General features: G+C 40.1%; 1 protein-coding gene across 5 annotated transcripts; it reads right to left on the reverse strand.

The window, feature by feature from the left end:
* Positions 1 to 4,206: 4,206 nt before the first annotated feature.
* LOC131200190 (tigger transposable element-derived protein 1-like) lies at positions 4,207 to 16,903 on the reverse strand. Of its 5 annotated transcripts, none has more exons than XM_058186672.1 (2): positions 16,799 to 16,903; positions 4,207 to 13,882 (listed from the first exon to the last, which is right to left on the reverse strand). In XM_058186672.1, the coding sequence occupies exon 2, from the start codon at positions 13,848 to 13,850 to the stop codon at positions 12,009 to 12,011; it is 1,842 nt and encodes a 613-aa protein (XP_058042655.1). In that variant the 5' UTR covers positions 13,851 to 13,882; positions 16,799 to 16,903; the 3' UTR covers positions 4,207 to 12,008. The 5 variants fall into 5 exon arrangements, with proteins under 5 accessions (XP_058042655.1, XP_058042656.1, XP_058042653.1 ...); XM_058186673.1 differs by lacking the exon at positions 16,799 to 16,903 and adding an exon at positions 16,450 to 16,782; XM_058186670.1 differs by lacking the exon at positions 16,799 to 16,903 and adding an exon at positions 15,802 to 16,782.
* Positions 16,904 to 16,977: the final 74 nt, after the last annotated feature.

A 16,977-nucleotide genomic window follows, 5' to 3' on the forward strand; every position in this document is an offset into this window, starting at 1 on the left:
CCTTCCAGCCTCAAATATAACCAGGAAACCGGCAATTCTCTGGTGGTCTCTATCCTATGTATTAATTTGATCTTGCACTTCTTTCTGAGATTAATTGAGATTGGTCAAGGGTCACCACTGGAATTGTAAGTCCTAAAAGAAGGCAATTACAAACATACCACAGAATTGGCTGTATTAAAGACTGATGTGTGCATTAAGTCACCAGGAGGCAAGCTCAACTCAACAGATATTCTACTTTTATGTCTTGCAACTTAAGATATCTATGCTATACTTGCCACTTCTTTCTCTGCTATTTTTCAGATGTTTTTTGCTGAAGTCTCTAAATCTGAAAAACCCTCATTTTTATATTTATGAAGTAGGAACTTTAATACCATGCTTCCCCCAAAATAAGTCCCGGTCTTATTTTCATTTGGGCCCGAAAAGGGGGATGTCTTTTTTTTCGCCCCACAGGCGGCTGCACAGCATGTCCAGCAGGCCGGTGCTGCCGCCATGAGCCAAGGGAGCAGGCAGGGTGGGGCATGGCTGGCTGCATTCTGTGTGAAAAAGTAAGACAAGGTGAAAGACAACGGGGGTGGGGGGTGGGACAAGGTCCATCCAGGAAAAAGAAACCAGAAAAGCACAAACAGCTGGGTGAAAAGTCACACCCTTCTGCCCACTGGGTTGCTTCACCCTTCGGGAGAGAAGCAAAGTTTCAATCCCACTTCTGGGGTAGAGTGCAGAGCAGGACATGCAGGTAGGCTACCCTGCTCCTATAGCGCCCTTTTTACTGCAGCGTTGGCAGGGGGAACTAGCCTCCGACACCACGGATCTTTACTCCACCCCTGCAGGCGCGAAGCCGACACCACAGCTTCTCCTGCGCTCCGCTGGCCTCCACTTACAGTTTGGTGAGGTCCAGCGATGTCCGTTCCTCAAACCGGCGATTCTACGAGGCTTGAGAGGCTTGGAATGTGAAAAAATGGCTGCCGGCCTTTGGGCGGCTCAGCTGAGCGGCGCTGGGCTGCGCGCGAAGCACGAGCCTCTTTCCTTGCCGCTCCGGCTCCCAGCAGTCAAGAAAAAACAATTGGGCACTTTAAAACTTTTTTTTAAGAATTTTTCCTAATTTATTGAAGTCCTATGAGCTGATAAAAGAGTCAAAAGCAATGGAGCTAAAGGAGGTAGTCTCTCTATGGCCGACTGAGTAGGCTACCCTGCAGAGCTCCAGCTGGCCTTCCCTATCAGGAAGGAGACCACTGCCTCCCGCAGGGCCCTTCCCATCCTTCCTGCAGCCACAGCTCCCTCTGGCCTGCAATGCCACCCATCACCATGTGGGCCTCGTCCGGTTGGTTGGCAAAGGGGTGACAGGGCCTGCAGAGCCCTGATGCTGATGGGGTGAGGCAGGGGCATGAGCCATGGCCACGGCAATAAGTGTACTAATTTTAATTAATTAATTAATTAATTAATTAATTAAGCCTTACACAATGTAAGCCGCCCTGAGTCTTCGGAGAAGGGCGGGATATAAATTCAAATTAAAAAAAAATTGACTGCATTGAGAGCCAGTGATTGAAGTTAAGGAAGGGAATGGGAATAGAAGGCCTTCAGGAAGCAAACTTTTTCCCACCCTTAGAAGACACAGAAAATGAATTCATATTAGCCCCAAATATGGTGATTTAAAAAAAAAAATCAGGAGAGTTAACAGTAAGAATGTGAGTCCCAAAAGGTCTGTAGAGATTGTCCCAAAGGTGCTTTTTCAGGAGGCAACTGGACTTCCTTGTTTTTTCTTTGAAGATGTTTTGCTTCTCATCCAAGAAGCTTCTTCAGCTCTGACAAGATGTGTGGAATGGAAATCCTGTCAGAGCTGAAGAAGCTTCTTGGATGAGAAAAAACAAAGTCCAGTTGCCTCCAGAAAAAGCACCTTTGGGAAAATCTTGATCTGGATGACTGAGAATCTCTACAGACTTTTAGCTATACAATTTGAGATGATCACCCTTGGTGTGGGAGTAGGAATAGATTTCCAGAGAAAAGAAAAATTGTAGACTACAGGAACCAGAGCCACCACCCTAAGGACACAGATAAACCTCCAAGTGCTTCAATGATCTCTAAAAGGATGCAAATGACCAGCTACCTGCAAGGAATATAAATCCTTCCGTTCCCCACTATCCTGTCAGGGCTGAAAAAGCTTCTTGGATGAGAAGTCTTAAAAGAAAAAACAAAGTCCAGTTGCCTCCTGAAAAATCACCCAAAGATTCCTGATCTCATTCCTAGCCTTAAATGCCACTATTATCCCTCCCGAATGGACTAAAATATTCTGACCTATCTGTTCCATTCACCAGAAGATCTAGAACAGGGGTCTCAAATTCAGATCATGGCGGCATCATGTGATGTATCAGGACTTTTTCCCCCTTCGCTAAACTGGGCATGGCCAGTGTGTGACGCATCTGGCCTGTGGGCCAGGAGTTTGACAGCTCTGATCTAGAAGAAGATCCTCTAGAAGACCAGGAGGCTGTATTGTAGCCATTATCTATTAAACATTGCCCAATCTTATTTTAATGCTATAAGACAGAAGTCAGTGATACAGCAAAGACACCAATAGATTATCATGATATCTCCAAATCAAATTAAAATGTACAAGCAATTAAAAATTAAATAATTTACAATTTTAAGCAAAAATGTTAATCTCATGGGATTTCAATATTCTCACATGACTTGATACAAGATTTTACTTGTTAGATTTTAATATTTTGAGATTCTTAAAATGAGATTGCTTGTTCTCATAGTTTTAAATATATTTTTATTTTCTTTGGAGTTTGTACAAGAGAATGTGTGATAGCAGCTGAATAGATTGTTAAACTCTACTGTAAGGCCAAATTACTGTCTTTTAACCCATTAATTACAGCTGCAATACTGAGTTTTCTCACACATAATTTCACACCCGGTTTTCCTTGTCTAGTTTTCATTTTGAGAAAGCAAGTAAACTAAGTGGTCTACAGAAATATATCTGAAACAAAATATGCTATCATGGCTGTGCCTGCTTACAAAAACATGTATTTTTTTTCATTGTGCTTTGATACCTAAACTTTATGTTAGTCAGGATCTTTTCTGTCAAATTGTTGTATTTTTTAAAAGCTGTAAAAACTACATGAGGTTTTTTTTAATGCCATTGGTTCTATAATTATACTTTAAATCCCAAAGAATATTCAATAAACAACATTTGTTTAATATGTGCAGTTCTTATATAATTGACTGCAAGAATGAAAACCAGAATAGCCTATTTTCCCATTATTCAATCACATTATCTTAATTCTCTAATAATACTCCAAATAAAAAAAATAGCAAACTATGATTGTTTCAAAGAAAATCCTAGTAGAAAGAAAAGTACTCATAGGAATGATTAGACTAGGGTTCCCCAGTGTGGTGCCTTCCCAACATCTGGAACTACAGTCTTATCCCAGCCACAACGGCACCAGGTTGGGCAACTTAGTTTATTTGATTGCAGCTTTGGATAAATGTTTCAAGGTATTTTTATTATTGTTATTGGAAATTTGATAAAATCAAATATTATTATATTAAGTTAGTAACATCTGGCCAGAATCTGGCTTTCCCATTGACTTTGCTTGTTAGAAAGCTGCAAAAGGTGGATCATATGATCCTGGGACACTGCAAAGGTCATAAGTATGAACTAGTTGCCAAGTATCTGAATTTTCAATCGCACGATCATGGGGATGCTGCAAACATTGTTACTATGAGAAATGGTCATCAATCATATTTTTCAGTGCTGTTGCAACTTTGAATGGTCACTAAACCATTCAAGCCTAATGGCTCAGGCTGTAAGATAGCCTGTTATTAAACATAGCTGCCTGCAATTACTGCAGGCTCGAGTCCCACCAGGCCCAAGGTTGACTCAGCCTTCCATCCTTTATAAGGTAGGTAAAATGAGGACCCAGATTGTTGGGGGGGCAATACAAGTTGACTTTGTATATAATATACAAATGGATGAGACTATTGCCTTACACAATGTAAGCCACCCTGAGTCTTCGGAGAAGGGCGGGATATAAATGTAAAAAAAAAAACCTGTTGCAAGTTTAGGTCTACAGTACCTGTACTCTTCTTTAGGTTTTTCTTCCAATCTTGTGCTTTCCAGACTAATAATTATACTTAAGTTGAAAACAATTCCTTCTGCTTAAAATAGGTTGGATAGGAGGCATCACATTTCTCACCCCTCCAATATTTTTAAGGAAAGGAAAAAGAGTATTAGGATGCAATAAAGCATGATTACTCCAAAGCTAATACAAAATATTCCTCACATGGATCAGAAGAAACTAGAAATGCTGAATACTCACATGGATGAGTAAAATCTAGAATGGCCTAATTTACAAATACTGAATACTGAATACTATTGAAGAAGAGTACTTTATTCATGTTTGTTTCCATTTTCATTAATTGCCCAAATTCCTAATATGGTTTATCCTTACATGCTTATTTCTAATGTTATTTCTCTGCAATGAAACAACTGCAAAAGTTCATGACTAATTCTGCACAGATATTCAATGTCTCATAATTCATTTCTATTTCTATTGCCACAAGCATCACTTGTTGGCAGGAAAAACAACTACAACAACCAGTAACTAACCTTGTGGCAGGATGGAATTAAATAGACAGATGCCTGGGATGTAAGATTCAAAGGGATAAACTGCCAGGATGGAGGGGCTTAGTCTAGAGATCTGTCACCCTGACTATTACTGAATGTAAACTGAGCACTATTCTGAGAAAGCGGTTGAGGAGCTGGGTTGGAGGGGAAGATCAGGACTTTTCTGAAACAACACTCCATAACTAAAAGTAACTTTATTATGGGTTGCAGACCCAAACTGCACTGCATAAAAGAAAATTCAATATAAAATACAAAATGCAATGTAACATGAAAATGTAAAAATAATTTAAGCAGCAGGGCACAATGACAGAGAGAAAAATTAGTAGAGGTTGCACCAACAAACCTCCCACTTTGCCTTGCACCCTACTTCTAATCCTGGTCTAAGCTGTTTCTGATAAGAATTCAATATATTTGCACGGATAGGAATGTACTGTGCAAAACAGTATCTCAACTGCCATTTGCTAAAAGTGCTACCTGCTGGCCAAGAAATCCAGTTTTAATTTTGTTCATATAATCTCTAGAGTACCGTACTTAAAATGGCTTATAGGTAGTTGTCATTTTCCAACCGTAATGGAACTTGCCTATCATGTCATAATGCGTGATGGTCATTAATTGGGTCACTCTATTTTATAACTTTTTTATGGCAATAATTAAGCAAACCTATGGTCTGCTATGGGCCATTCTTTGACCCCACAACCTTCCATAGGCTCTACTACTTTACCTTGGTACCAGGGTAAAGAGCCAAGTTTTCATGGTTTTCTGGAAGACTATCAGGGTGGGCAGTGGTGGGATTCAAGTAATTTAACAACCGGTTCTCTGCCCTAATGATTTCTTCCAACAATCAGTTTGCCAAACTGCTCAGAAAGTTAACAACTGGTTCTCCCGAAGTGGTGCGAACTGGCTGAATCCCACCACTGAGGGTGGGGGCTGCGGAGTGCGGAGGAGAAAGGTGTAGGGACAGCCATGAAGAAGGCACGCTTGCTAGGCCCCACTACTAGATAGTAATAATATTTCAGGAAGGGACCTGGGGCTTGCCCACCCTATCCAATTTATGTGGCAATTATTATGCTACACAGATAGTCCTCAATTAACAAAAATAATTGGGATTGGCATCATTAAACAATGCGACCATAAGGCATGATATTATATGACTGCTACACTGAGCAATGGCAATCCTGGCATTCCCTGTTGCCATCGTTAAGCAAGGAATGCAGGTTGTTAAGGGACTCCTGGGCGGCTTGCAAGCAGGCTGGCAGACAGATAAGGTGCGAGATACAGTGCAAGCATGGAAAGGCCAGAGGTAGCTGCTGCTGGGTGTGGGAGGGTGTGAGTGACTTACTGGAGTGCTTGTGACCTTTCCTGCTAGCTTTCTATTAAGTCCGTGACTAGTGGGTCCAGAAAGAGTCTCACACAGAGGTTGTAAGGAACACAACCTTTATTTAACTCGCAATTAATCACAACGGAATAACATGTTAAGCTCGAACGAACTCTCCGGGTGACAGCCCTTATATATTAGCTGCCTCAGGAACTTTATCCAATGACAGGACTTCCAAACTCCCGCTTCTTCCCTCCAGCGCGTCTTAACCAATCAGAGACCGCCTGGCTGTTGTCAAGGCTCAGGCGGGTCGTAACCCCGAGGACTTTGTTAGACATAACACTTTCCCATTTACTTTGTAAATTTACTTTGCAAGGAAGGTTGCAATCGGTGATCACATGACCTTGAGGTGCTGCAACTGCCATCCATGCAAGGCAGTTGCCAAGGACCCTGATTGAAAATATATGACTATGGGATGCTGGGATGTCTGAAACTGGCTGTAAGTACCACTTGTTCAATGCCATCATAACTTCGAATAGTTGCTGAATGAAAGAGGGAGTATATTGAAACAAGTCATGAACAAGGAGTATTGATATTCAAAAGGAAATGTTTATACAATTGTTCTCACAATTCTGGATGGCTAATGGAATATTAAAAATCGATATGGACTTCCAAAAAGAACAATTAAAATAATCATAACAAAATTGTCAAAACAATATGCAATAGACAATACAATGTGCCAAAGCCCAATAAAAACAACATTTCTCACTCGACCTACAAAGTAAACTTTGGAGAAATCATACTCCTGCTGATAATCCTTGAAGTTGTCATTTAAAATATAGTAAACATCAATATTCAAGCCAGAACACAAGAACAAGCAGAAATAGAAATTGCAAAATTTTAAATCTCTCCCTCTCTCCCTCCCTCCCTCTCTCTCTCTCTCTCTCTCTCTCACACACACACACACACACACACACAAACACATACAAACACCTAAATCTGAACTTCCATGGGATCCTGGAAAATCCTTTTGGGGTTTATCTGCTATAATCTCTCAAAGGGCATAAAGTAGTTAAACTTCATATATTTCCAATATATAATTAATTAGTGTTACCCACTTCAATGTATTCAATCTTCCTATCTGCTGCCTCAAAGCAAAACAGAAACGATCAGAAAAATCCAGGGAGATATTATTTTCATAGAAAAATAAAAGTCTTAAAAGCATAAAAGGCCACTATGAAATAAATGAATATATGATTTACACGAATTACATGCATGTTGACCTTGCCATACTAAAAGTAATGGATTAATTATGCCTAAGCACCGTTGAATGGATATCCTTCTCCAGGGAAACAAGGAATTGCAGAGAAAGGACAGCATCCTCTGGTTCTGAAATTTTGATATCAGATGATATAGTTAAGGCAGCACCATAATTCAGACAGCAAAAGCATTTCACTTAGCAAAGAAAGATGATTCTAGAATGCAAATTTGCTTCTCCAGGGGCCAACATTTACCCTTATTGACATGGGGAGCTGAAAATACTAGAAGCTGGTAGAGAAATACATGTGCAGCATAAGTTGCAGAGGTGTGAGTAACAAGACATTACATGGATATGTATCATAGATGTTGTGTATTGTTCATATACCAGAGAAGAAATATCTTCATTCCCATCATGGGAATATGAAAGGGGAGACTGCCCGCCTTCCCATTCTACCACTGACAATTTACTTGGAGGTTTCCAGGGGAACATTAGTGACCAGTGTGCAAAGTGAATGCTGGAGTAGACAAGCCCGTGGTCCGAATCAACAAATGTAGCCTTCTTAATAGTCTTATCTTGACAACTGCTTCCTGTGGTATGGATGCACCACATCAGTGAAGGCTTGTTCAATTCATGACTGGATCCAAAGAAGAGACTTTGACTTTCAGATTCACATGCATCCTTATTCAAAAATAAATAACACAAACACTTACTGAAAAATATATGTGTCAAACATTACAGCCTTCATGATTTTTAAACTTTTTTTCTGCAGTTTGATTAAAATATTAGTCAGCCATCCTTCAACCGGCAAAATGTTATACTAGCATAACATTTCCTGTCCTTACTGCCGCTCCTTATCCTTCCTTTGTTCTGCTTTGCTGCTGGATTATGTCTTGATTTCAGATTGTGGGGCATTGATCAAGCTATCTGGCTTTGCTCTCCTCTAGCTGATGGGAAAACCATCTGACAACCACAGCTCATTCAATCAACTGCCAGGCTGTCTTGCTTGGATCGACTGTCAAAAACTTTTGGACAGTCGATTCATAAGGTGGCTGCCTGATAATCAGGAGAAGCTATAGATAGACCTTGTTTAGCAACCACTGTTGGGACCAGCAACTTGGTCACTAAGTGATGTGGTTGCTAAATGGAAAACCATGTGACCACAATTGTGCTTATGATTTTCTTTTAGCTTCTCTTCTCTCCCCCCCCCCCCATTATTACTTCCTGCAATGATAATAATCTGCAATACTACAAACTCCCTAATGTGTCAGGTTATAAAACTTGTAATTGTAAACATGAACTACTTATTTTCTATAATTTCTCAAAAAAAATGGCTACTGGTTTCATGGGGATTCTTCTATCTGAATTCTCAATGCCAGTAGCTGCTTTTTTCCCAGATTTTGCTTTACAAAGTAATAAAATATTATAATCTCTATACTTTGTGGACTTATTTAAAAATACAGAAACTATTGAACCATTAATAGTTTTTTGCATTAACTCCTAGGCATACATCTAATGATTTATTTTGCTTAGTATATAAACTGGAATCAGTTGGGTTTATATAAGGCATGCCAAAATGGCTTATTGTGCCAAAGCAAACATGAGAATGCACATTACAGTTTATCAAGCTATTACTTAAGCATAAACATTTATCTCCTTTAGAAACTAATTGTGAGGTCAGGCTGATCAGTTATATTAACTGATATAAGAGGGACTGCATCTGCAACATTGATGTGTGCCGAAATAATTATGTCTTTCTAAGTCACTAGCCAACCTATCTGCCCTCACAAATTTCCATTTCAATAACCATTTTTGATAAATTATACCAGGGTAAACTCCATCTTTTTGTCTGTTTTTCAGAAGTTGAGTCTTCCTGAATTTTCTACCATAGAGGTCACATGGTGCAACTTGATACAATTATACTTTGATCTTTGAAGTCTTCTTTGGTTCTTTCTCCAGCATTTGAAATACCCTTCTGTTTTAAGTGTTAGTCAATTTTTCTCTTGTGGCAAGGTCAAGGATAGTTGGCTACAGTCCCATGGATGTTAAATTTGACATTATTAGCCACCATGGTCACAGGAAATAAGAATAATTTGAGATGGTTTTCTAGCCTTTCCTTTTACTAAAATAAGACCCAGTCTTATATTTATTTGGGCCCCAAAAGACAGATTAGGGCTTACTTTTCGGGAAACACAGACAATGTAGGCAAGCTGAGATAGTGGGACAGATTGACACCTGAATTAATGGAGGCAGGCAATTCCGATGCACGGCAGCACTGGCAGCAGGTAGAGACATAGGGGGGATGGGAGGTCATCCTGCTGTGCCATGTGGCCTTCTGCTCCATTGTGTGGTTGCGGGCAAGCTGATAGATGGTGGGATAGATTGACACCCAATTTAATGGACGCAGGAGAATCTTATGCACAGGGGCAGCAGGCAGAGGCGCAGGCGGAAGAGGGCAAACTACTTTGTCACGCATTGGAATCACCTGCCTCCCCCACCTCTGCCTGCTGCCGGTGCCTTTACACGTTGGAATTGCTTGCCTCCATTAAATCAGGTGTCAATCCATCCCACTGTCTGTTGGCTTGCCTGCAGCTGCAACACAGAAGGCTGCATGCCACGTTAGGATCGCATGCCCTCTCGCCCCGTGCCTCTCCTTGCTGCTACCATGTATTGGAATCATTTGCCTCCATTAAATCAGCTTATAAAACCACAAGGTGCATCAGGATAACCTGCCCTCCCCCTGTACCTTCTGCCGCTGCGCTGCATGTCACAATCACCTGCCTCCCCACCCCCTGTGCCTCTACTTGGAGAGTTGGGCCAGAGGTCGCAGTGCTGGGGTGTGGCTGTTGCAGTGCACGCTCTCCACCTCCTGTGCTGGGGATGCCCACCTACCCCTATCCCAGCTGATGATCTTCACTTGGGCTTATTTTGGGGGTAGGGCTTATAATAGCATACTAAAATCAGGCTAGGGTTTATTTTCTGGCTGGGTCTTCTTTTCAGGGAAACACGGTATGTTTGGTTATTACCATCTTCCTTTCCTCATCAGACAACTCTCTGTTTTTCTTTTTCTTGTCTATAGTCACTGTGCTGCATACAACACAAAGTGCCTGAGTATTTTGCTCCATTCAAATAGGCTGAGCAACTGATTATAAGACTGAAGGCACTTATGATACCAATTAAAGATTCTGCTTAACAGACCACAAACATCCAATGATGTATTTTAATGAGTACTAATAAGTATGCCCATGCCATTTTCATTTTATTATAAGAATATGCTACGTCATACATCAAAATCAAAGCATCTGCCCTTGGGACAGTGGACTAAAGAATAGTAAATGCCATTTCCTTGTATCAGTTTCAACTTATTTCAAGGAAACTGGGATTCTTAAGAAAAAGCAGAGGGTATCAATACTTTTGGCTACATTTGTATATAATGAGATTTTAGTAAATGATTCTAGAACTTCCTAGGATGGAAAAAATAGCAACAATGGGAGCAGCTCCATCTGGAGATGATAAGTGTTTTCTAATTTAGTTTTTGTGAAAGGATTTCTGTGTGATTTAACCACATCAACTAATACTTCATATATAGGATTTTCTAATATTTGTTACTTCCTCTCCTTGTCAAGCACAGTATAAGTGGAACATAATGAAAAGTTCAGCTGCAGTTTTTCAGCTTATTTGTTAAGTCTTCTTCCAGGACTGTATACAACACACTAAAATCTGAGAATCTTAAAAAAAAAAAGACAATACAACAATATAACAGTTACAAGAAATCCTATGCGTTTTACTCCAAAATAAAAGTTCTTCCTCACAACCATATTAATGTGTGTTCTGCCCCTTCTTGAGACAGCAGAAAAGTACGCTAGTACAAATTCAGTTGGTTTTACCATGTAAAAGTTGGTTTTACCTGCCACAGGAACAAGAGTAACTTGTTCAGCTGTTCTGATTTTCATGTAGGGAATTAAAGGAAAGTGATTGGTGGGTTCCTCTGACTTGGTTTCTGCTCATTAAGTCATCAGTGAGTGCGGAAAAATACTAATTGCTTTCCTTAAATGTGGAGAAAAAGGTTGTAGTGAAAACTCATTCGATAGATTTAGCCACCTTTCAAATTGCCCAAGTCATGGGCCACAAGTACGAAAATACTTCGCAGCTGATATTAGTGATAACCACTAATTTTGGATCTAACATGATTTCAAGACATTGCTGAAAAAATAAAACTGTTGTGCATTTTATACAGAAGCCTCCAAATCTAATAATTTTCTGCCTAAATTCTTGGATCTTAATAATTATCATTCACTTATAAAGCCATTTTCTTAGTTTAAGTAAAATCTTAACTAGAAATTTGCATTTTAGTCCTTTATATAGCTTATTTAAAATTGAAATTTTAACATTTTAATCTTCCTTTATGACTACAATTAGGAAAATTAGGACTGTCAACTTGGTCGCTAAGTTGCTTGTGATTTTGCAATACTTCCCCCTGAGTTAAGTGAAGTAAAGCAGTCACTAAGTGAATTATCATATGCCTGCAACTTATTATTTTACTTCGACCTTCCAAACTCAATTTCTTTTATCTTTCAAGAACTGAACATTTTTAACAAAATGCGTACAAAATCAGACTTTACAATTGCAATATAGTAAGCATCACTATCAGCCCTTCAAAATTATAGTTTTTTTCCTGTGTTTTTGGAAAGGATGCATTGGGATAGCTGGCTGATGGTTGAAGATTGTCTCAATCTTCTATTCCTCTGGATGGGGAGGGGGATGAGGAAGGAACTACAGCCATAGAAGGAGTAACTTTCTTAAAGGACCCACTAATTCTGGTTTGCACAAGTTTTTTTCTTTTTTCCTTCATATATTTCATGGTAACAGTTTAAGATTTCATGCATATCCTGATACACCTTTTCAAAACGTTCTACATTTGGATCCATACTTTGTAATTTTGATAAACTTTGGTTAATGCCCGAGAAAACAGCAGCCAATGCTTTCACATTGAACATTTTGGGCTGAATTTCTACATTTTTTTCCTTCTCCTCCTCTGGTTGTTCTTCTGATTCCTCCTCCTCCTTTTCTTCCTCCTCTTTTGATTTGTCCCCCTGTGGTTCCTCCTCCTCTTCTGGTTCCTCCTCCGGTTCCTCCTCCGGTTCTTCTTCTGGTTCCTCCTCTTCCTCCTCCTCCTCTTCTTCTTCCTCCTCCTCTTCCTCCTCCTCTTCTTCTTCTTTGACCCTTCGTGTTTCCAATTCTTCTTTCAGTTCAATTAAATCCTCATTTGAAAGTTCTCCCTCAGTGTAGGCTATCAAATTTTTCACATCTTCAGCATTAACTTCTAAATCAAGGGATTTCATGAGTGTCAAAATTTCCTTATTTATTTCATCCAAATCTTTGTTATGGTCAAATCCTTGAAAATTATTTATCAGAACAGGAAAACATTTTAAACACTTTTTCCAAATCCCTTGCATGCATTTCAGAGTGATATCCTGCCATGCTGCTGCAATGTTTTTGATGCAATGGGGTATATTATAGTTTTTCCAAAACTCACGCAATGTCACCCTCTTATCCTCCTTCATTACATCAACGGCTTTGGCAAACATTGCACGTAAATAGTATGCTTTAAATATTGTGATAGCTCCCTGGTCCATAGGCTGTAAGAGAGGGGTGGTGTTTTGGGGCAGATAAACCACTTTTACATCTGGATAGATATTATGAAAATGTGGGGGATGTCCAGGTCTGTTGTCAAGGAGCAGTAGAATTTTAAAAGGAATCTTTTTTTGCAAACAATATTCCTTTACTTGAGGTATAAAACAATTCATACACCAATCCTCAAAGAGGACTTGTGTCATCCAAGCCTTCTGATTGAATCGGTAATAAATGGGCAGTGTGCGCTTGCATATGTTTTTGAATGCACGATGGTTCCCCGAATTGTGGACCAGAAATGGCTTCAGCTTGAATCCGGAGACATTTCCGCCCAATAGCAAGCTTACTCTCTCCTTAAACGTTTTATATCCAGGTGCTGTTTTGGCCTCTTTGTGGATATAGGTCTGCTCTGGCATTTTTTTCCAGAATAACCAGGTTTCCTCCACATTGAATATCTGTTCAGGCAAATAGCTCCCCTTTGCAATAATATCATCTAGTTCATCCAGAAAATGTTTGGCAGCTTCATCAACACTTGCACCTTTACGTGTCTTGCGTGTGCTGTGGTAATTAAATCTTCGCTGAAACCGCATAAACCAGCCACGGCTGGCAGTGAACACTTCAGTGCATTCCTGACCTGCTCTATCCTTCAGTGTTGTGAAAATGCTGCGCGCCTTTGCCTGAATGAGAGAAAGGCTAATCAGCATCCTCTTTTGGATTTGATCTTCAATCCAAAGTAGTAGCAGTTTTTCTGTTTCGTGGATGAGGCCTGTTCGGTGTCTAGTTATAATGGCATCTGTTCCTGATGCTCCTTTAATAGCGTTTTTGATCCTTTCCTTATCTTTCAGAATAGTGGAGATGGTGGAATGGGCCAGCCCTTCTTCTTGAGCTATAAAGTTCACCTTCTTCCCCTCGTCATGCGCTTTGATGATCTTCATTTTCAAATCAAGATTGATGGTTCTCCTTTGCTTCTTCTTTCCTTCCTTAATTGAAGTGGAGCTCTTTCTCTTTCCTTTTGAAGACATTGCCAGCCAAAATAAGAGCCAGTTGCAAAGTACTGTAGATAGATAGAGATAGAATGGTTCAGAAGGATTTATCTTCAGTATTAGGAAGGGGATGGGTGGGGGTGGCAGTACTGTAGTGCAAAAATGTGTTTTTCTTGTTTGCTAAAAAATTATTTCCCCTGAATGGTCACTGCTAGCAGAAATTATTTTAAATTCATTTATTTACTATTTTATATATTTGTTTGTACAGCCCAGTTTTGTTCTTAATTGAATCCCTACCCAGCTCCACTTGGTACATTTTTAGCATATAGTACCTGAAAGATTGAATCTGATTCTTGATAATTGGCAAGGTTGAACTGTGAATGTTGACTGCACATTATCCATTTGTGAAGAAAAGCCAAAGATTCATAGGAAGTCTTAAAAATAGTTTGCAAAGTTCAGGAGTTTAGAGAATAGACAGAACAGACTCCTAAAGCAATATTGCTTCACAAGTATTTTATTCTTAGGTTGGTCTCTGTCATCTGCATAATCCAGTTGTTTTCTCTCTCTTACACACAAATCACTGTCACATATGGAGACAAGAGTATACACTCAGAGTAGTCCTTGCTTAATGACCACAGAAGAGATCAGAGTCTTGGTCATTGAGCAAAATGGTAATTAAGCAACAACCAAATGACTCTTACACTTAATTACTGCAATCCCAGTACTCCCTATTGTGGTCATTTAAATGATCTCATCAATCCTTAAGTGAATAGAGTTTTTCTCGCTGGAGGTGGAAACATTTTGAACTCCATGCATGCTTCAATTTCAGCTGCAGAGGTTCAAGCAGACATGGAGCTGGGCAGGGGTGGTATTCACTTACCTTCGCTACTAGTTCGCAAATGGGAACACACACACCACCTCCGTGCATGCTCAGGACCTTCTGCTCATGCGCAGAGCATAAAAAATGGGACGTGATGATGTCTGGGTGGTGGGTGGAGCCTCCCGCAGCCGCTGCTAGTGGTTTGCCCGAACCAGATAGAACTGGCTGAATAGCACCACTGGAGCTCGGTGACCTTCTCTCTTTGCCTCTCTGGGGCTCTCCATGAAGGCAGGGAGACAGAGATTTTGCACTGCATGCATGCTTGGATTTCAGCTGCTGAGATTCAAGCATGAAATGGCTGGAATCTTTTTCATTCAGCCCCCAGAGACAAGAGGGAGTCATCTAGGGAGGTGGCAGCAATTTGCAACCTTTCCTGCCAGCTTCCCCACTGGCTTTCTGCAGAGACTGGCAGGGAAGATTGCAAGTGAACATCATGTGAACACAAAGCACTTGACAACCAGTCATAAGGGTGAAGAGCACTATCTCTATATAGTGCCCTTCCAGCAGAGTTAGAACAAGGATAGTTACATTGGAAAGGGAAGAGGGAAGAAAACTAGACTGAGATGAAGCAAGGAGGAAAAAAAGGAAAAGAAGGGAAAAAAGCCTGCTCAGGTTATTTTTTCTGAATTCAACTTTGAAGAAAGCAGGATTTTTTTTTAATTTTACTGCAGTAATCAAACATGAAAAACATTATTACTCCAACAAATGTTGCCTTCATAGAGCTAAAAAATTGGATGTCTTGTCTGCACTGTATATATAGAAAACTACCTGAACACATGCAAACACATAGGCAGCTATCACTGAATACTCAGTAAAACTAGACCAAGCTTACCGACTGCCTCACGCAGCAACCTTTCAAAATTATAATGGAGTAACTTTTACATTGTGATTTTCTATTTAGTTACCATGTTGCTTTAATTAGCAACTGAAGAGGAAGCTAAGATAACCCCAATCACTTGATTGTCCACTTAGTGACTGTTGCTGGTCCCAAGTGTGGTCTTTAAGTGAAAATAACAATGTACAAGTGAGTGCAATCAGCCAAATGCATGGGATTTTTTAAAATAAACTAGATCAATCTCCAAACAAAGGTTAGAATGTTTTATCTCTTACCTTTAAAATACTTCTGTTTGTATTTAGGTGAACTACAGTACAGGAAATCCTCGGCTTACAACAGTTCATTTAGTCACTGTTCAAAGTTACAACAGCACTGAACCAAGTGACTTATGACCGTTTTTCACACTTACCACTGTTGCAGCATCCCCATGGTTATATGATCAAAATTCAGATGCTTAGCAACTGACTCATATTTGTGATAGTTGCATTATCTCGGGGTCACATGATAACCTTTTGTGACTTTCTGACAAGCAAAGTCAATGGGGAACCCAGATTCACTTAACAACCATGTCACTAACTTAACAAGTGGTGTTTCGCTTAACAACTGTGGCAAGAAAGGTCTTCAAATGGGACAAAATTCACTTAACAACTATCTCACTTATCAACATAAATTTGGGGCTTGTGACTGTAAGTTGAAGACTACCTGTATTTAATAATACAGTATTAGCTCTGCTTATCACAAGCGAAAATGAATGCTAGTTGTGAAGTTTACAAAGAGTGATCATATATCTGAAGGATGCCCCGACCATTGTAGATGTGGGCCTTTATCGCAGCTATTTTTTAAAGGAGCTCGCAGCTATTTTTTAAAGGAGCGTGGTAACTGTGAAGGGTCATTGCACGAGGCAGTTGGTAAGCAAGGCCTACCTGTATATTGTCTAGAATGACATATCAGGCCTTACAGAATTGCTGTAAATAAATAAAAATATTCACGGCTGTAAAATGTGACCTCTTTGAAAAATGTATTTATTCTACTTAACAAGTGCAAAAATACTCTGCCGGCGTGCATTTTATGCCCCTATTTTCCAGGATCAAATCAAGAAGGTGCCTACATCAACTCCTCCGGAGAGGAAAAAAAAAAGCCATGTAACCATTATGTAGAAATAAATAATGCAAGCTAATATTCCTTTTCCAGAAAAGTCTCCATAGCCCTGCTCCGCTCGCCCACTTGCAAACAAACCTTTCTGCGGAATGCCAGGCATCCCCCACCCCTTACCTGCTCTTCTCCCTGCCCTTCCTTTCCACTGCACACTCCCCTTTAAAAAAAATGGAATCGGAGGTCACGGCAGATTCCGCCCTCCCCTTTAACGTCCGCTTCTCCCTTTGCCGGAAGGGGTAATGCTTGTCGGTGAGACAGGAAGCGGATGAAGCTGGAACGCTCTTCCAGCCAAGAGA

This window comes from Ahaetulla prasina, chromosome 5 (assembly GCF_028640845.1).
Source record: "Ahaetulla prasina isolate Xishuangbanna chromosome 5, ASM2864084v1, whole genome shotgun sequence".
Lineage (NCBI taxonomy): Eukaryota > Metazoa > Chordata > Lepidosauria > Squamata > Colubridae > Ahaetulla > Ahaetulla prasina.

What these genes read in the sequence shown, in the direction of transcription:
- LOC131200190 (XM_058186668.1), bottom strand. Translation starts at nt 14,213, where the DNA reads ATGGATAATGTGCAGTCAACATTCACAGTTCAACCTTGCCAATTATCA. An exon ending in AATCAGATTCAATCTTTCAG is followed by an intron (nt 13,883 to 14,143) that starts GTACTATATGCT and finishes ATCTATCTACAG; the next exon opens with TACTTTGCAACTGGCTCTTA.